Raw genomic sequence first — 18,880 nt, 5'->3', positions numbered from 1 at the left:
GCCATAAAATATTGTTATCTGTTGGTGACAGTACTTCTTTAACAAGTGCAGTGATTATCAATTTTGAAGATTGTGTTCAAGAAATTTGAGGTTATATATCAATAAAGCAGATATACATATAAAGTAAATCAACAAATGTGACAACATTTATATCTTTAGAATATAAATAATTTCACACAGTACTTGGTGTATGTTGGTATATATCATTAGACTAAATGAAATTCAATATCCCTAAATATTTAGATGGGGTTAAACTGCATTTGTTATATAATAAAAATATTTCTATTGTCATACAACTTTGTAAAATGTTGCATACATATGTAGGAAAAAAAAGCGTGTGTCTTAATCTATATGCACTGAACATATCAGTATCAAGCACCAAGGTCAAGCATTCCTGACCAAATTGAGAGGGACCCTTTAGCTGACGAGGCAGACTCGTTGTGTATAAAAACAGCAGCTCTACTCGTCTGCTCCAACTGATTGGCATCAAAGACGGGTGAGTGCAGTCAACTGTTCCTATAGCATGTATGTATAGTATGTATAGCATGTAGTATGTATAGTATGTATACCATGTCTCTATCACATTATCACTATTAATTCAAATATGCCGCCGCAGTGTTTCACTTTTTAATTACTTTGCTTAATTTAAATCCATTATTTACATTAGGTTTTGTATGTAAAATGTATTTTTTACAATCTTAAAAGTAAAATTACAAAACAAAGAAAGACTTACCCAAAACTTGTTTTGCAGCATCCTGATATACACAGGAAAACAAGGAATTTCTTTTTGCATCAACTGAGGTAAATTCTTCAAAACAAAAGTAATGGAAATGAATCAATTGTCTGTAAAAAATGTATGACTTACATTTGAATTTCTCATATTTTCAGTCTCCACTAAAGTGCCACCATGAGCACAGACGCGGAGATGGAGCAGTATGGCCCTGCGGCCATTTACCTCCGAAAACCAGAGAGGGAGAGGATTGAGGCCCAGACTGCTCCATTTGATGCTAAAACAGCCTTCTTTGTGACTGATCCTGATGAAATGTATGTCAAGGGCAAACTTGTCAGTAAAGAGGGTGGCAAAGCCACGGTTGAGACAGAAGGAGGAAAGGTAGGTGAACTTATTAATAGACCCTAAATAAACAAAACTTTATATGAAATGACTTTCAAAATCTCAAAACATTTTTACTATATTTCCAATTCAGTCAGTCACTGTAAAAGAGGACGACATCCATCCCAGGAACCCTCCAAAGTTCGATAAGATGGAGGACATGGCCATGATGACCCACCTCAACGAGCCATCTGTGTTGTATAACCTCAAAGAGCGCTATGCATCATGGATGATCTACGTAGGTTTTTACTTGGCTACAATGTGTATATAATGGAGAAATAATTTAGATTTGCAGATGCAAATGTTTACTTGTTTTATTTATTCCCAACTATTACAGACCTACTCTGGGTTGTTCTGCGTCGTCGTGAATCCCTACAAGTGGCTTCCTGTGTACGATGCTCAGGTTGTGGGAGCATACAGAGGCAAGAAGAGGATTGAGGCTCCACCCCACATCTTCTCGATCTCTGACAATGCCTATCAGTTCATGCTCACAGGTAAAATCAAAATTACTAGTGTTAAAGAGTCTACATACTGAGAAGCAGAATTTAACTTTAACCTAAGAATAGAAATGAAACTGATACAAAGCATATGTTTGTGTTACAGATCGTGAGAACCAGTCTGTCCTGATTACGTGAGTGTAAACAAAATGCTAAAACTTTGTATTCACATAATATTTTCTGTATGTATATATCTTCTGTATGTATTATAATTTCATTTCTGCAGTTTTACATCTCAGATTCTCATTTTTCACCTGCGTGGTTTTCTTTTATACATATTGAATGAGCATTATTGAAGGGAGCCTGAGATCTAAGATTTTCTCTTTACCTGACCGTGAATAAATTAAACTTTATGATAATGAAGCTGTTTCTAATACCCCAGTGGAGAATCTGGTGCCGGAAAGACTGTCAACACAAAACGTGTCATCCAGTACTTTGCAACAATTGCAGCTCTTGGATCTAAGTCTAAGGCTGAGGCACAACCCGGTAAAATGCAGGTAAAATTGGTTATCTAAGATATAACTGTTTGTGAAAGTACAGTTGTTTTAGCTGTTTATCTCATGGAAATCACATCCTCTCTTACAGGGCTCCCTTGAGGACCAGATCATTGCAGCCAACCCTCTGCTGGAGGCCTATGGTAATGCCAAGACTGTGAGGAATGACAACTCCTCTCGTTTTGTAAGTGATAACATCAAGGACTCACTCTGAGACTTTTTTCTAATTGCTCTCTTATAAATGTGATGCTTATAAGGATCTGATTGTCTAGGGTAAATTCATCAGGATCCACTTTGGCTCCTCTGGCAAGCTGGCTTCAGCTGATATTGAAACATGTAAGTCTTAACTGCAGTGTAACTTGAGAATTATGTGAAACAATGATGAATTTATACATGAGGTGGCAAAAGTGTAGCAAGTGAAACTTCAGGGTTGCGTTATGGATAAATTATACTGCAATTTAAGTACAGAAGGAAGAACATTTCATTTACTTATGTAATTATCTATGATTTTGTCATCCAGATTGACCTTAGTGTACTGTAATTTTGTAGCATTGGTCTATTATGTGCACACATCAATAGCACAACTGTCCATCCTGGAAGAGGGATCCTTTCTCTGTTGCACTTCCATTTTTACCCCCGGTTAAGAAATTATTTAGGGAGGAGTTTTTGCTTATACCCATCAAGTGTCAGATTTATGATATTGGGCTCTATAAAAATTTGACTTGACTCATAAATTCAGAAATGGCTTTGTTTACGTATTTAAATATTGTTTGACGCTGAACAGCCGATGCATTAGATAACACATGTCTTATAAATACAAGTGATATAGTAGTTTAGTTTTAAGAAGATAAACGGTCATGTTGGCTGGGAATGCATACGAGCAGACAGCAAGAAAGGGATATATACATTCACACAGTAACTGACTGCCATCTGTTGGTCTGGCAACACTTCCTGCCATAACACAGAGGGATTAGAGTGACTACTATAGCTGCAGCATGAGTGTGTTTAATATATATAGTATGTGTGGGAGCATATTTCATCTCCACACAACCATATACAGCATAAGAAGGTCAAGATAAGGGAGGGACACATGCTTGTAATCACTGAGGTTGGAGGTAAAGCAATAAGAGGGCAAATGCAAAAAGACGGCTGATACACTGGCTTTAAATAAAAATGAACAGTGTTATGCTCTACTGCTATCATTTTACAGTCTCCAAATGAATTTGTTATTCTTAGATCTGCTGGAGAAGTCCCGCGTCACCTTCCAGTTGTCTGCTGAGAGGAGCTACCATATCTTCTATCAGCTGATGACTGGCCACAAACCTGAGCTCCTGGGTATGTTACTAGATGATATGACCTGGAAAATTTTAACAATACTTGAAATGCTATCACAAGAAAGGGTCAGTTATTGTGGTTCTGGTCTTCCAGAGGCTCTCCTTATCACCACCAACCCCTATGACTACCCAATGATCAGTCAGGGTGAAATCACTGTCAAAAGCATCGATGATGTGGAGGAGTTCATTGCAACAGATGTAAAATCACACTTAATTGTTTTTTTAACTCAAAAATAAATCAAAGTTTTCAAAATATACATATAAATTTATCTTCTATGTAATGCAGACCGCAATTGACATCTTGGGCTTCTCTGCTGACGAGAAGATAAACATCTACAAGCTAACTGGAGCTGTGATGCATCATGGCAACATGAAATTCAAGCAGAAGCAGCGTGAGGAGCAGGCTGAACCCGATGGCACTGAGGGTAACTGCTTAAATTATGTATTCTCATCATGCAAGTATTTTTGGTGCGTAAAATACTACACAAATTTAGGTGTATTTAGCACCTCTCGTGTTTCTTTCCATCAGTGGCCGATAAAATCGCCTACCTCATGGGCCTGAACTCAGCCGATATGCTGAAAGCTCTGTGCTACCCAAGAGTCAAGGTTGGAAACGAGATGGTGACCAAAGGTCAGACTGTGCCACAGGTAATGAAAAAGAATCTTTGAAAGAATGTTGAAAATACTTGCATTTTGGTGTGAAAATTATTATTCTGAGAAATGACCACACTTTTTTTTGTAGGTCAACAATTCTGTCAGTGCTCTGTGCAAGTCTGTCTATGAGAAAATGTTCTTGTGGATGGTCATCCGTATCAATGAGATGCTGGACACAAAGCAGCCAAGACAGTTCTTCATTGGAGTGTTGGATATCGCTGGATTTGAGATCTTTGATGTAAGTAATAAAAACACATCAGTATTGATAATATACGAACACAACAAGCCCAATCGACTGAGTATCCACCTGTATACAATAGTTCAACAGCTTGGAGCAACTCTGCATCAACTTCACCAATGAGAAACTGCAACAGTTCTTCAACCACCACATGTTTGTCCTGGAGCAAGAGGAGTACAAGAAGGAAGGCATTGAGTGGGAGTTCATTGACTTCGGTATGGACTTGGCTGCCTGCATTGAGCTTATTGAGAAGGTAAGCAGCCACTCGGGTAAACCCGATTTCTTAAATCATGTGCATATGTTTAATGCCCCAGTTTAATTTTTAACATGAAATGAATGAAAAACTCTCCTCAGCCAATGGGCATCTTCTCCATCCTTGAAGAGGAGTGCATGTTCCCCAAGGCCTCTGACACAACTTTCAAGAACAAGCTGCATGATCAGCATCTTGGCAAGACCAAGGCATTTGAGAAGCCAAAGCCTGGAAAGGGCAAGGCTGAAGCTCACTTTGCTCTGGTTCACTATGCTGGTACAGTGGACTACAATATCACTGGCTGGCTGGACAAGAACAAGGACCCCCTGAATGACTCAGTTGTTCAGCTCTACCAGAAATCTTCAAACAAACTGCTGTCAATGCTGTATGCAGCTCATGCTGCAGCTGATGGTAAGAAAGAAGAGCACTGAATATACAGATAGTGTGTTTTAACATAATGAAACTATCCCTAGCAGACAAATGGTTTCAGTAACATTATGTGCATTTTTTGTAAAAAAAAAAAAAAATAATAATAATAATAATAATAATCCACTATTTCCTACTATCATTGGTACAAGAAAGTGCGCAACATGGTTGAAATTACTGTATCTTTATTAACTATTAGCAGTTCATCAGAGAGTGCAGTTTAAAATGTTATATGAGATGCATTAAGTTTGCATTGATTGGTAAGAATGTGTGTGTCTATTACATTTGGTTTGGGACTGATATTATGTTGATGACTGCAGTGTAGTAATATATTTATTCATGTGACTTAATTTAAGAATCTTCACCCTTTACGCAGCAAAGACTTCTTTCAGCAGTTACTGCAGTGCTGTTTATTCAAGGCCATTAATGAAATACAATGATTTGTGAAACAGAGGCTGCTGCCGGTGGCAAGAAGGGTGGTAAGAAGAAGGGTGGTTCCTTCCAGACTGTGTCTGCTCTCTTCAGAGTATGTATGGTTTCATATCTCTGAATAATAATTAAAGACGTCATGTTAAAAAACTGATGACCTATTATCTCATGATGCTGACCCACAGGAGAACTTGGGCAAGCTGATGACCAACTTGAGGAGCACTCACCCCCATTTTGTCCGCTGCCTGATTCCTAATGAAACAAAGACCCCAGGCAAGAAGCCCGCAGTCCTACTGTTTGCACTACGTGTAACACTGTCATAGAAAGAAATATTTTTAACGACATGAATTTGCAACTTTTAGGCCTTATGGAGAACTCCTTGGTCATCCACCAGCTGAGGTGCAACGGTGTGCTGGAGGGCATCAGAATCTGCAGAAAGGGCTTCCCCAGCAGAATCCTCTATGGTGACTTTAAGCAAAGGTGACTGTAGTTTTCATTATAAGCAAGTCAATTTGACTTCAGAAAAGGTATGGTGGTGGAAAAACACTGGGAAAAGCGACAAGGTTCATATAAGTCACAACATATTTTTCTTGCAGATACAAAGTATTGAATGCTAGTGTCATCCCTGAGGGACAGTTCATTGACAACAAGAAAGCATCAGAGAAGCTGCTGGGCTCTATTGATGTGGACCACACCCAGTACAAGTTTGGACACACAAAAGTACATTTTCAATCACAATATTAATAGCTATAGTATGTCTATTTCCTGGTGTATCCATATGTGCCAATGACTGAATTACTTCACTTGATTATATAGGTGTTCTTCAAAGCTGGTCTGCTGGGTACCCTGGAGGAGATGAGAGATGACAAACTTGCTGCATTGGTGACCATGACTCAGGCTCTCTGCAGAGGATATGTCATGAGGAAGGAGTTTGTTAAGATGATGGAGAGGAGGTGGGATCCTCATACAGTACACTAAACTGTAGTGTCCAATCATAACACTACAATACAGATATTCTTGTCAAAATTCTATCCTCGGCAAAGTCGCATATCAGTAGAAATGACACATTATCTACTTTTATTTTACAGAGAATCTATCTTTTCAATCCAGTACAATATTCGTTCATTCATGAATGTGAAGAACTGGCCATGGCTGAAACTGTACTTCAAGATTAAGCCTCTTCTGAAGAGTGCTGAGACTGAGAAGGAGCTGCAGCAGATGAAGGAGAACTATGATAAAATGCAAACAGACCTGGCTGCTGCTCTGGCCAAGAAGAAGGAACTGGAGGAGAAGATGGTTTCCCTGCTGCAGGAAAAGAATGACCTGCAACTGCAAGTGGCATCTGTGAGTAGAAAGCAAAGGCAGATGTAATTTTCTTTCATTTTGCATCCATTTAATAAGCTAAGTGATTACTGTCAGTCACACTAACATATATTTTTGTGAAACAACACGTGTGCAAAGAGTGTCTCTCAACTGTCGTCGACAACCTAGATAAGATTTTAGGGTTCAATGCTACAACTTGTGAATATAAATTTGTTCAACATGGCTAGTCTGGCTCAAGAGTATATTAAATACCACATATTGTTATTGTGCAAACACACACTGTAGGAAACAGAGAATCTCTCAGATGCTGAGGAAAGGTGCGAAGGGCTCATTAAGAGCAAGATCCAGCTCGAGGCAAAACTCAAAGAGACAGCTGAGAGACTGGAGGATGAAGAGGAAATGAATGCTGAGCTGACTGCCAAGAAGAGGAAACTGGAGGATGAATGCTCCGAGCTAAAGAAAGACATTGATGACTTGGAGCTCACCTTGGCTAAAGTGGAGAAGGAGAAACATGCCACAGAAAACAAGGTTCAGAAAACTTGAAATATATATGCAGATAAAAAAAACTAAAATGGTTCTATCAATGTTTAAAATATGTATAGATATTAATATAGATATATACAAACGTGTACCATTCATTTTTCTTTAGGTGAAAAACCTGACAGAAGAGATGGCATCTCAAGATGAGACCATTGCCAAGTTGACCAAGGAGAAGAAAGCCCTCCAAGAGGCCCACCAGCAAACACTTGATGATCTCCAGGCAGAGGAAGACAAAGTCAACACTCTGACCAAGGCCAAGACAAAGCTGGAACAGCAAGTGGACGATGTAAGAAAACAATGTCATGACTTTCCCTTGACCTTTTCCCTGTAATGACTTGGTATTCTTGGCACTGATTATCTGTCTTTTAAATGCCTGTAATGAACTGTCATTAACTGTCATTTGACAGCTCGAGGGATCTTTGGAGCAAGAGAAGAAGCTCCGCATGGACCTTGAGAGAGCCAAGAGAAAGCTTGAGGGAGATCTGAAACTGGCCCAGGAATCCATAATGGATCTGGAAAATGACAAGCAACAATCTGATGAGAAAATCAAGAAGTATGTGCTTTGTTATTTTTGGTATTTGATTTTACTATAACCATAATGCAACATAATGATCCAAAGTCAGCTATGGCAGTAAAAAAATTTTTTATCCTCTTCCAGGAAGGACTTTGAGATCAGCCAGCTCCTCAGCAAAATTGAGGATGAACAGTCTCTTGGTGCTCAGCTTCAGAAGAAGATCAAGGAACTCCAGGTAACATATTTGACATGAATATTAAAGTGAGTTTATCAAAAACAACATGCTCAAGCTAATAAGCTTCCTTGATATATCTACCACCAAATCTAGGCTCGCATTGAGGAGCTGGAGGAGGAGATTGAGGCTGAGAGGGCTGCTAGGGCTAAAGTAGAGAAGCAGAGGGCTGACCTCTCCAGGGAGCTTGAAGAGATCAGCGAGAGGCTTGAGGAGGCTGGTGGGGCAACAGCCGCTCAGATTGAGATGAACAAGAAGCGTGAGGCTGAGTTCCAGAAGCTGCGTCGTGATCTTGAAGAGTCCACCCTGCAGCATGAAGCCACTGCAGCAGCTCTCCGCAAGAAGCAGGCTGACAGTGTTGCAGAGCTGGGAGAGCAGATTGACAACCTCCAGCGTGTCAAGCAGAAGCTGGAGAAGGAAAAGAGCGAGTACAAGATGGAGATTGATGACCTCTCCAGCAACATGGAGAATGTTGCTAAAGCAAAGGTGAGTGCTTTGTTTAAAAGTAAAGGATTTGCTTTTCATTTAGCTCAGAAATATGGTCTATAAGTATTAAACAAGGCAGGACCTTGAAACTTAGAGAAATACTCAACAGAAATACTGTCGTTTATAGGGCAACTTGGAGAAAATGTGCAGAACTCTTGAGGACCAGTTGAGTGAGCTCAAAGCCAAAAATGATGAGAATGTTCGCCAGCTGAATGATGTCAACGCACAGAGGGCCAGACTGCAGACAGAGAATGGTGAGGCACCTATACTAAAAACTATTCTGTGGGTAGAGTTTGTCATGTGTGATACATAAACACACATAATGGTGACATGTACTGTACATTTAACAGTCCTGTACTGTAGAACTAAACACATTAAACCATTAAAAAATCATGAAGAATATCTTCATTAATAGCGCATGAACATTTTGTCATTTAGGTGAGTTTGGTCGCCAGATTGAGGAGAAGGAAGCTCTTGTTTCCCAGCTGACTAGAGGCAAGCAGGCCTTCACTCAGCAGATTGAGGAGCTGAAGAGGCATGTTGAGGAGGAAGTGAAGGTATGAAAAGTTAATATCTCTCAGATTCTTAAATGGTATAAATCAGCTTATCTGTTTCAAAATATATCCTATAACTTACAAAAAGACAAATTACTCAATATAAATGGATAAACTGAGAGTTGTCATAAAACGGAAGTGAGAAAAAATGCTTTAGATCTGATTTGGACATGGGCTGTGTGTTCAACAGGCCAAGAACGCCCTGGCCCATGCTGTTCAGTCAGCCCGTCATGACTGTGATCTGCTCAGAGAGCAGTTTGAGGAGGAGCAGGAAGCCAAGGCTGAGCTGCAGCGTGGAATGTCCAAGGCCAACAGTGAGGTGGCACAGTGGAGAAGCAAATATGAGACTGATGCTATCCAGCGCACTGAGGAGCTGGAGGAGGCCAAGTACATAAATATTTTCTTATTTCCTAAATAGGTAAAATTTTGCTTTCTATTTTTCCAATTAGCCACAAGTAAATTCTTTTTCACTACAGGAAAAAGCTTGCCCAGCGCCTGCAGGATGCTGAGGAATCCATTGAGGCTGTGAACTCCAAGTGTGCCTCTCTGGAGAAGACCAAACAGAGGCTGCAGGGTGAGGTGGAGGACCTCATGATTGATGTGGAGAGAGCTAATGCTCTGGCTGCCAACCTTGACAAGAAGCAGAGGAACTTTGATAAGGTAAATGGTTAAACTGATAATTATAACTAGTTTTACCAAAAGAAACACAAACCTATGTCATTAACTAACCATTTATCAACCCATATAATTTTAGGTCCTGGCAGAATGGAAGCAGAAGTATGAGGAGGGCCAAGCAGAGCTGGAAGGAGCTCAGAAGGAGGCTCGCTCTCTCAGCACAGAAATGTTCAAGATGAAGAACTCCTATGAGGAGGCTCTGGATCAGCTGGAGACCATGAAGAGAGAGAACAAGAACCTGCAGCGTATGTCATTTTTACTAAACATAGAGTAACTATCATAACAACTGTAAGTTTTTTTGTTGTTGTTGTTTTTTTACCTCTATTGACATAGTTTGTGTGTTACTTGGTGGTAAAAGCCTTGACACATCCCATTTCCTAGATATAATGTATACTAAGTAACTCTGGTATACATTACTCTAACTGTATTTGGCTTTGGATGATCTGTAGAGGAGATCTCAGATCTGTCTGAACAGCTTGGTGAGACTGGAAAGAGCATCCATGAACTGGAGAAAGCCAAGAAGGCTGTGGAGACTGAGAAGACTGAAATTCAGACAGCACTGGAGGAGGCTGAGGTAAAATTTTGATTAAGTAATATACTTTTAAATCAAATCAAACTAATCCATTTGGTATTAATTCAAGTGACATTTATTAACATAATTAAAATTATTTAAAGGGTACACTGGAGCACGAGGAGGCCAAAATTCTCCGTGTTCAGCTTGAGCTCAACCAGATCAAAGGCGAGGTTGACAGGAAGTTGGCAGAGAAGGATGAGGAGATGGAGCAGATCAAGAGGAACAGCCAGAGGGTGATTGACTCCATGCAGAGCACTCTGGATGCTGAGGTCAGGAGCAGAAATGATGCCCTCAGAGTCAAGAAGAAGATGGAGGGAGACCTGAATGAGATGGAGATTCAGCTGAGCCATGCCAACAGGCAGGCTGCTGAGGCCCAGAAACAGCTGAGGAATGTCCAGGGACAGCTCAAGGTGAGTTTTGTTTGATTACTTATTTAATTAGTTTAGAATAAAAGACAAATAAGTGAACTTTTTTCTTTTCTTTTCAATGTCAGGATGCCCAACTGCACCTTGACGAAGCTCTCAGAGGACAGGAAGACATGAAGGAGCAGGTTGCCATGGTGGAGCGCAGAAATGGCCTGATGCTGGCTGAGATTGAGGAGCTGAGAGTTGCTCTGGAGCAGACAGAAAGAGGCCGCAAAGTGGCTGAGCAGGAGTTGGTTGATGCCAGTGAGCGTGTTGGACTGCTTCACTCTCAGGTTTGCTGTCATCAATTCAAAAGAAACTAATACTTTGAATACATTATAATAACAGTATGTTATTAAACACGGCTTTTCTTGAACATGCAGAACACCAGTCTTCTGAACACCAAGAAGAAGCTGGAGACTGACCTTGTCCAGATTCAGGGTGAAGTGGATGATTCAGTTCAGGAAGCCAGGAATGCTGAGGAGAAAGCCAAAAAGGCGATCACTGATGTGAGTTTACATCTCTACCTCACCTTTGTTATGATTATAATCTTCTTCTGTGCACTGCTAATGTTAAGTTTATTATAGATTATGAATGATTTAGAGAACATTTTATCATTTTAGGCTGCCATGATGGCGGAGGAGCTGAAGAAGGAGCAGGACACCAGTGCTCACCTGGAGAGGATGAAGAAGAACCTGGAGGTCACCGTCAAGGACCTGCAGCACCGTCTGGATGAGGCTGAGAACCTCGCCATGAAGGGTGGCAAGAAGCAGCTCCAGAAACTGGAGTCCAGGGTATGCACTTCATGCACTGTGGCATAACTTCTTGTTTAAGCATGCAAATCAGACTTTCATCGAGTCGAATGTATTCAAATGCATTTCACTGCATTTTTTAATTAACTAACCATTATCACATTTCAGGTGCGTGAGCTGGAAGCTGAAGTTGAAGCTGAGCAGAGGCGTGGAGCTGATGCTGTTAAAGGAGTCCGCAAATATGAGAGGAGAGTGAAGGAGCTGACCTACCAGGTAATTTATTTCACTAAAATACAAAAAAACAGCGTACTTTGAAGCCTTTATTCTCGTTCACTAATAATCCTTTATCTGTGTAGACTGAGGAGGACAAGAAGAATGTGACCAGACTTCAGGACCTGGTGGACAAGCTGCAGCTTAAAGTCAAGGCTTACAAGAGACAGTCTGAGGAGGCTGTAAGTGAACTACATTTATATGTCCAATAATTTAATCTAGAATAAATCATGCCATAACACCCAAATTAACTGCCTTTAAACTCGCTTTACAGGAGGAGCAGGCCAACACTCACATGTCCAGGCTCAGGAAGGTTCAACATGAGCTGGAGGAGGCTCAGGAGCGCGCTGACATCGCTGAGTCACAGGTCAACAAGCTGAGAGCTAAGAGCCGTGATGCTGGAAAGGTAATCATTTCTGAACTAATATTTCAAAAATAAAGATGGCAATATAATTTTATTCTGGATCAGGAGTATTTAGTTGGGTATCATGCTAACAACTTCCAATATCCCATTGCTACAATGTAGAGCCACTTTTAGAACCATGTGTATACAACCACACATGGTGAAATAGTCTGTGCCCACCCCTCAAAAATTGTTACTCATTTAAATAATTTCATCTTTCTTGTGTTCTTTTGCAGGGAGGTGATGCTGAATAAGAGACCGCATCCAGATGCAGCAGCTCCACAAGGTTCATAAAATATGAGCCAACATTAATTATGTTCACACTATTACCTTTCAATAAATATTATGCATATCACTCAACACCATTTTCTCTGTGTTTCCTCCAGTGCTTAAATTGTAAAATGAGTTCAACATTGCCTCTACATCATGGGGGAGCTGAATTAGTCTAACATGTTACAGGGCAGTTAAAATTATCACATGAAATTTACACTTAACTGTTTAGTAACATTTTTAGTTTAGTAACAGTTTTTCAATGATAAATACTTGATAAATACGGGCTGACTCAACAGCATGGGCCAGGGCATTCTTGGCCTGTTGAACACACAGCCCATGTCCAGATCAGATCTAAAGTATTTTTTCTCACTTCCGTTTTAAATATAGTTACTCAAAGATGTCTCAGACAGTACAGAAGAAATTTCACACAGAAATATTTTATGCCAATTGGCCAATCACATTCTGCATCATATCACCCATGAAAGTGTTTTATCTCCTCCTTAATATCACATACAGTACAGGCCAAAAGTTTGGACACACCTTCTCATTCAATGCGTTTTCTTTATTTTCATGACTGTTTACATTGTAGATTCTCACTGAAGGCATCAAAACTATGAATGAACACATGTGGAGTTATGTACTTAACAAAAAAAGGTGAAATAACTGAAAACATGTTTTATATTCTAGTTTCTTCAAAATAGCCACCCTTTGCTCTGATTACTGCTTTGCACACTCTTGGCATTCTCTCGATGAGCTTCAAGAGGTAGTCACCTGAAATGGTTTTCCAACAGTCTTGAAGGAGTTCCCAGAGGTGTTTAGCACTTGTTGGCCCCTTTGCCTTCACTCTGCGGTCCAGCTCACCCCAAACCATCTCGATTGGGTTCAGGTCCGGTGACTGTGGAGGCCAGGTCATCTGCCGCAGCACTCCATCACTCTCCTTCTTGGTCAAATAGCCCTTACACAGCCTGGAGGTGTGTTTGGGGTCATTGTCCTGTTGAAAAATAAATGATCGTCCAACTAAACGCAAACCGGATGGGATGGCATGTCGCTGCAGGATGCTGTGGTAGCCATGCTGGTTCAGTGTGCCTTCAATTTTGAATAAATCCCCAACAGTGTCACCAGCAAAACACCCCCACACCATCACACCTCCTCCTCATGCTTCACAGTGGGAACCAGGCATGTGGAATCCATCCGTTCACCTTTTCTGCGTCTCACGGCGGTTGGAACCAAAGATCTCAAATTTGGACTCATCAGACCAAAGCACAGATTTCCACTGGTCTGATGTCCATTCCTTGTGTTTCTTGGCCCAAACAAATCTCTTCTGCTTGTTGCCTCTCCTTAGCAGTGGTTTCCTAGCAGCTATTTGACCATGAAGGCCTGATTCGCGCAGTCTCCTCTTAACAGTTGTTCTAGAGATGGGTCTGCTGCTAGAACTCTGTGTGGTATTCATCTGGTCTCTGATCTGAGCTGCTGTTAACTTGCGATTTCTGAGGCTGGTGACTCGGATGAACTTATCCTCAGAAGCAGAGGTGACTCTTGGTCTTCCTTTCCTGGGTCGGTCCTCATGTGTGCCAGTTTCGTTGTAGCGCTTGATGGTTTTTGCAACTCCACTTGGGGACACATTTAAAGTTTTTGCAATTTTCCGGACTGACTGACCTTCATTTCTTAAAGTAATGATGGCCACTCGTTTTTCTTTAGCTGAGTTAGCTGATTGGTTCTTGCCATAATATGAATTTTAACAGTTGTCCAATAGGGCTGTCGGCTGTGTATTAACCTGACTTCTGCACAACACAACTGATGGTCTCAACCCCATTGATAAAGCAAGAAATTCCACTAATTAACCCTGATAAGGCACACCTGTGACGTGGAAACCATTTCAGGTGACTACCTCTTGAGGCTCATCGAGAGAATGCCAAGAGTGTGCAAAGCAGTAATCAGAGCAAAGGGTGGCTATTTTGAAGAAACTAGAATATAAAACATGTTTTCAGTTATTTCACCTTTTTTTGTTAAGTACATAACTCCACATGTGTTCATTCATAGTTTTGATGCCTTCAGTGAGAATCTACAATGTAAACAGTCATGAAAATAAAGAAAACGCATTGAATGAGAAGGTGTGTCCAAACTTCTGGCCTGTACTGTACGTGGTAGATTAAGTGGTGAAGTTAACTGTTAAGTGAACTATGGCTTTAAGTTTACCAGAAAAAAAAGAAAAGAAAGGACTAGTGTGTAGTTTCTTTTTCCAACTTACCTCTGGATGTACTACTACTTTTTTTGTCAGTTCATTTTGAAGAAATGGCAACTTACTTACCATCATCTCAAAAGTTGAACAATAGCGTGTATATATATGCATAGAATAGCTCATTGAAGAGTAAAGTTAAAATGAGACTATTCTAAATAGATACTTGCATATGTATGTAGTGGACCAGAAAACCTTATGTTTCTGTTCCGTCACAGTAAATGTTTTGAACCTGATCATGTGGTGCTCTGCTACTAATTCTGCAAACTTCAATGCCGGGAAAACGACTGACTTCTTGAGAGTGAGAGCCAGTTTCTAGCATCAACTTGCCAAAACTTTATATTTCTAAGGACTTCTTATGGTCCCATAACACCTCTTCTCTGGTGAGAGACACTTTAACAATGACATAAAGATGATAAGGGCCAAATTTGCAGATAGCTTTTCGTGAACTTTTACCAACATCAACCTCGCGAGTCAAGTGCATTAATTTGGTTACAGCTGTAATTACAATGTCACTACAACAGAATAGCATAGTAGTATAATCCTAAACACTTTACAGGAAGATTAGGCCAGCACTCACATGTTAAGGCTCAGGAATGTCAAGATGAGCTGGTGGAATCTCAGGAGCGCACTGACATCGCAGAGTCTCTCCGAGGTCAACAAGTTGAGAGCTAAGAGCTGTGATGCTGCATGGTATCTTATCAATCTGTTGATTGATAATGACAGCATTAGGACTGTACACAAATACTTAATCTGATGGCTAAATGATATGGTTATAGGGTAGTAATGACATGATTTACTATTTATGACAATTTGCTAGACTGACCTCATTTTCAGGATGTCAAACTGCACCCTGGTGATGCTGTCAGAGGACAGGAAGACATGAGGGAGCAGGTTGCTATGGTGAGACACAAAAATGGCCTGATGATGAGATTGAAGAGCTGAGAGTAGGTCTGGAGAAGACAGAGAGAGGATGCAAAGGGGCTGTGCAAGAATTGGCTGATGCTAGTGAGCATGCCGGACTGCCTCATTTTCAGGTGTACTGTCAATCAAAACAATATTCATCCCGTAAATATTGTGTGCAGTCCTTAATAATATTTTCTAAGCTCCATTTTCCAGGCAGCTTGGAAGAGGAGTTAGCCTAAAGCAACATTCATATTTTCACACACTAAACAAGTCTCACCAGTCCAGAATCTCTACTTCAGACTTTCCTAAATTCTTCTCTCAGTACACCATGCATCCAAATACATATGAATACATCCCAAACTCGATGACAGTATGGCACTATTTTCCTTTTCAGAAGTATTTTTTTGCCCAGTCCATTGTGTCAAGAAGTCTTGTTGTGTGTCTGTCCAGTTGAATTCTATAATTTAGCTAGTGTAAACTGAGCAGACTAATTGGACCTAGGGTCCATAAAAATGTTATTTTACATCTGTTGTCAACAATAAAGCAAGCCAGAATATGACGTGTCAAATATTGAATATTCTTTCTTTCAGATAAGATTTGCTTTGTTTTCTTTCCACATGGCTCCAAACTACGGCTGAACAATATATTGATATTACACCGTTATTATGATATGAGAAAAGATATGATCTTAGATTTTGGATATTGTAACATCGTAAATGTTGTCTTTTCATGTTTTTAAAAGCGCCATTAACGCCAGTGGTTAAGTTGAGAGTATATGCAGGTATAGGGGATATACCCACCTCTTTTTGAGGCTCTTTTAAGTATAACCATCTATCAGCAAAAAAAAATATTGGAATATTTGCCATAGGATAGTATACAATTTATGCCAATATTACAAAGTCTGTCACAATATGATTCAATTTGATGCAATTTAGGGGCCTGCAATCAATATGAGACGATATCATATACCCATTTAACTCTTTTTTGTCATTAACAAAAGAAGCTGCCACCAATTTCTATTTTGCTTTTAGCCATAAAAGATAAAAACAACACATCAATATATGTAACTGCAGAAGTGCATTTAAGTTACTTTAATCTGACTCCACTAATACATAAAACAGCACATGCAATATGTTAACCTTCAGGGCTTTCTGCTATTAAGTCCTCTCTGAAAGATTTTTCATTTAAATCCAAACCATCATCTTTTAACTAACGGTCCATTTGGTTTAAAACCCTGATGGCAAACTTCATTCAACAGCAATAAAACATGGATTAACAACATCATTTAACGTAAGTATCACATTCAGCTCAGTAATAACTGTCAAGCTTCAAGGACAAAACAACTGTTTTTTGCTAGTGACCCATTATTAACATGTTTACATTGCATAACGTTAAATTACCCTAGCATCTAGTGTACTTTTCCCGCTACTTATAGCTTATAAAATGACATGTAACATTATCATTTTTTCTTACTTACTGTTGGTTTAAGTCACTGAATGTCCCGACAGAAGAGCTCGGTTGAACATCGGCCAGCATGTAGGTTTTTTCCAGCAGGACATCGTTGAAACAGAGCAGCTAATGTTACTGCAGTGACAAGTTAGCAGGGTGACATGACCGTTAGTTAATTTAGCCATCTTGTTATATTAATTGTAACAACTAAGGTTGATGTCAGATTCACTACAAATATCTATAGAAATATTTGCGACCTCCATGTTAAAATAAGCCAAGAAAAAAACCCCACAACTGTTGAATTTTAGGTGTTTTTCCGACACCACTGACGGAAAGTCGACTTTTCTTTTTCATTAGCCAGAAACCATGGCAACAACAAGGTTCGAGACGTGTGCATCACTTCTTTGTTCCCCCTGGAAACAGTTTCCGATGTATGTTTATTCAACAACAATACACGAGAACTGAAACAAATTGCAATGAAGGATGAACAAATAATAAATAAAGTAAGAAGTTGTGTTGTGATTCTATGCACGGCAGCTCATGACGTATTTTCCGGTGAAGTGTAAGGCTGCTTCAACTTCTGCTAAATGTGGAACCCTGTACTAGTGTAGGGATGCTAGTCATATTGTAGGTTAAAACAGCCTAAACTACGTTAATTTACAATACATTTTGATTCGTTTCTTTGTCTACGTTATTCCAATTTTAGTGTCTATGTTTATGTCATGACCTCAAAATGTGTATTTTCAAAGACGCGAGGACAGCACTTCAGGACACCACTGCTTTGTGCCGCAATGTACAGCTTCAGCTAAGTTTAATTCCTCGTAGTTTCTATGCATTTCCCAAAGACATTGAACTACAGAAGAGGTGGGTGATTATAATAAGACACAACGTGAAAATAAATAAGTTTGCTCTCTTGGCTAGTTTTAGAAAAAGGATAATAGTTTGGGTTCAAATTAAGAGGTTTCTGTCGAAAGGGCTTTCTGGCAGAAATCCCCTAAATGCTAACATCTCCCTTTTCTCTATTTGCAGCAATTTTCCTAAATGCTACATGTATAGTCAAACTGGAGAAGATGTTTCCATTTTGCTCTTGTTGTGTCTATTTGCAGGGCGTTGAGCTCTCAGAGCCACTGTATTACATGCCATGGACAGAAGCCGTCTGGAAATGAAGCGCACACAAATCACTTAAAAGAATTCAAAACAGAAACCACTGGCAAGCCACTGTCTGAGATTATGGTGGGACTTAACATTGAGTCAGTGGCACTTGTAACAGTGTAGACACTCACTGTTATGGAATGACAATTGGCTTAATATAAGATCAGAACCATTGCAGGCATTCAAGCACTCTCCTGTGGCTTGGCTGTGTTCAGAGGGGCCATAGTCGGTACAAATTAATAGGGATCCCAATAGCACTCTAAATTTATGACCAGTCCTGCTCATTGCCAACAGGGCCCATTCATAAACACAGTGCTGACTGGCGTATTTGAAATGAAACAGAGGCAGTTAACTTGTGGTGCAATGTGGTACATAAAACTGTCATTGGCTGACAATGTCATCGTTTAATTTTTCAGTCATATTAGTCTGACAATGCTGAGTAAGGGACTGTACGTTATTTATGAGGGGGGGGAGAGTCAAATAATTTGACTTATGGGTTTTATGTTTTGGCTTAGGGGAAGGGCATACAAGTGGTTGTGTTTTGAGCTTATCTTCACACCAATTCTTAAAGATGACATGCAGGTTAGAAAGGCAGGTTTTCATTAAAAAAAAATGGCCAAAATTACACAGTTTATCAAAGCCAGAAACTGTAAAAACAGAAATTATCGTTGGATTTTCAAATTTCCGATAGTCCCTGGACACAT

General features: G+C 39.9%; 1 protein-coding gene and 1 long non-coding RNA gene across 2 annotated transcripts in view; one reads left to right on the top strand and one right to left on the bottom strand.

Moving 5' to 3' along the window:
- The first annotated feature begins 483 nt into the window (after positions 1-483).
- LOC117268423 (uncharacterized) overlaps positions 484-18,880 on the top strand; it is a 35,165-nt gene continuing 16,768 nt past the window's right edge. The window contains exons 1-41 of the mRNA XM_078161661.1: positions 484-496; positions 752-801; positions 889-1,111; positions 1,206-1,349; positions 1,449-1,605; positions 1,715-1,742; positions 1,991-2,105; positions 2,194-2,286; positions 2,375-2,438; positions 3,339-3,437; positions 3,531-3,634; positions 3,723-3,861; positions 3,966-4,084; positions 4,179-4,328; positions 4,411-4,581; positions 4,683-4,989; positions 5,457-5,530; positions 5,619-5,706; positions 5,796-5,913; positions 6,030-6,153; positions 6,250-6,386; positions 6,522-6,777; positions 7,042-7,284; positions 7,406-7,582; positions 7,704-7,849; positions 7,955-8,045; positions 8,139-8,528; positions 8,656-8,782; positions 8,967-9,085; positions 9,273-9,469; positions 9,559-9,742; positions 9,837-10,002; positions 10,207-10,331; positions 10,433-10,741; positions 10,825-11,028; positions 11,119-11,244; positions 11,359-11,529; positions 11,656-11,760; positions 11,844-11,939; positions 12,032-12,163; positions 12,397-12,405. Of these exons, the coding sequence (XP_078017787.1) occupies positions 908-1,111; positions 1,206-1,349; positions 1,449-1,605; positions 1,715-1,742; positions 1,991-2,105; positions 2,194-2,286; positions 2,375-2,438; positions 3,339-3,437; positions 3,531-3,634; positions 3,723-3,861; positions 3,966-4,084; positions 4,179-4,328; positions 4,411-4,581; positions 4,683-4,989; positions 5,457-5,530; positions 5,619-5,706; positions 5,796-5,913; positions 6,030-6,153; positions 6,250-6,386; positions 6,522-6,777; positions 7,042-7,284; positions 7,406-7,582; positions 7,704-7,849; positions 7,955-8,045; positions 8,139-8,528; positions 8,656-8,782; positions 8,967-9,085; positions 9,273-9,469; positions 9,559-9,742; positions 9,837-10,002; positions 10,207-10,331; positions 10,433-10,741; positions 10,825-11,028; positions 11,119-11,244; positions 11,359-11,529; positions 11,656-11,760; positions 11,844-11,939; positions 12,032-12,163; positions 12,397-12,405 (5,808 nt within the window). The 5' untranslated portion in view covers positions 484-496; positions 752-801; positions 889-907. The remainder of the gene's footprint in view (positions 497-751; positions 802-888; positions 1,112-1,205; positions 1,350-1,448; positions 1,606-1,714; positions 1,743-1,990; positions 2,106-2,193; positions 2,287-2,374; positions 2,439-3,338; positions 3,438-3,530; positions 3,635-3,722; positions 3,862-3,965; positions 4,085-4,178; positions 4,329-4,410; positions 4,582-4,682; positions 4,990-5,456; positions 5,531-5,618; positions 5,707-5,795; positions 5,914-6,029; positions 6,154-6,249; positions 6,387-6,521; positions 6,778-7,041; positions 7,285-7,405; positions 7,583-7,703; positions 7,850-7,954; positions 8,046-8,138; positions 8,529-8,655; positions 8,783-8,966; positions 9,086-9,272; positions 9,470-9,558; positions 9,743-9,836; positions 10,003-10,206; positions 10,332-10,432; positions 10,742-10,824; positions 11,029-11,118; positions 11,245-11,358; positions 11,530-11,655; positions 11,761-11,843; positions 11,940-12,031; positions 12,164-12,396; positions 12,406-18,880) is intronic.
- LOC117268456 (uncharacterized) lies at positions 15,183-17,337 on the bottom strand. Its single transcript, XR_004502647.2, has 3 exons — positions 17,053-17,337; positions 15,496-15,567; positions 15,183-15,375 (listed from the first exon to the last, which is right to left on the bottom strand). It is a non-coding gene; the product is annotated as an uncharacterized LOC117268456 (long non-coding RNA).

Source organism: Epinephelus lanceolatus, chromosome 18 (genome assembly GCF_041903045.1).
Source record: "Epinephelus lanceolatus isolate andai-2023 chromosome 18, ASM4190304v1, whole genome shotgun sequence".
Taxonomy (NCBI): Eukaryota; Metazoa; Chordata; class Actinopteri; order Perciformes; family Serranidae; genus Epinephelus; species Epinephelus lanceolatus.
Note: the sequence above shows the minus strand (reverse complement) of the source record. Positions and strands in the feature narration are given on the sequence as shown.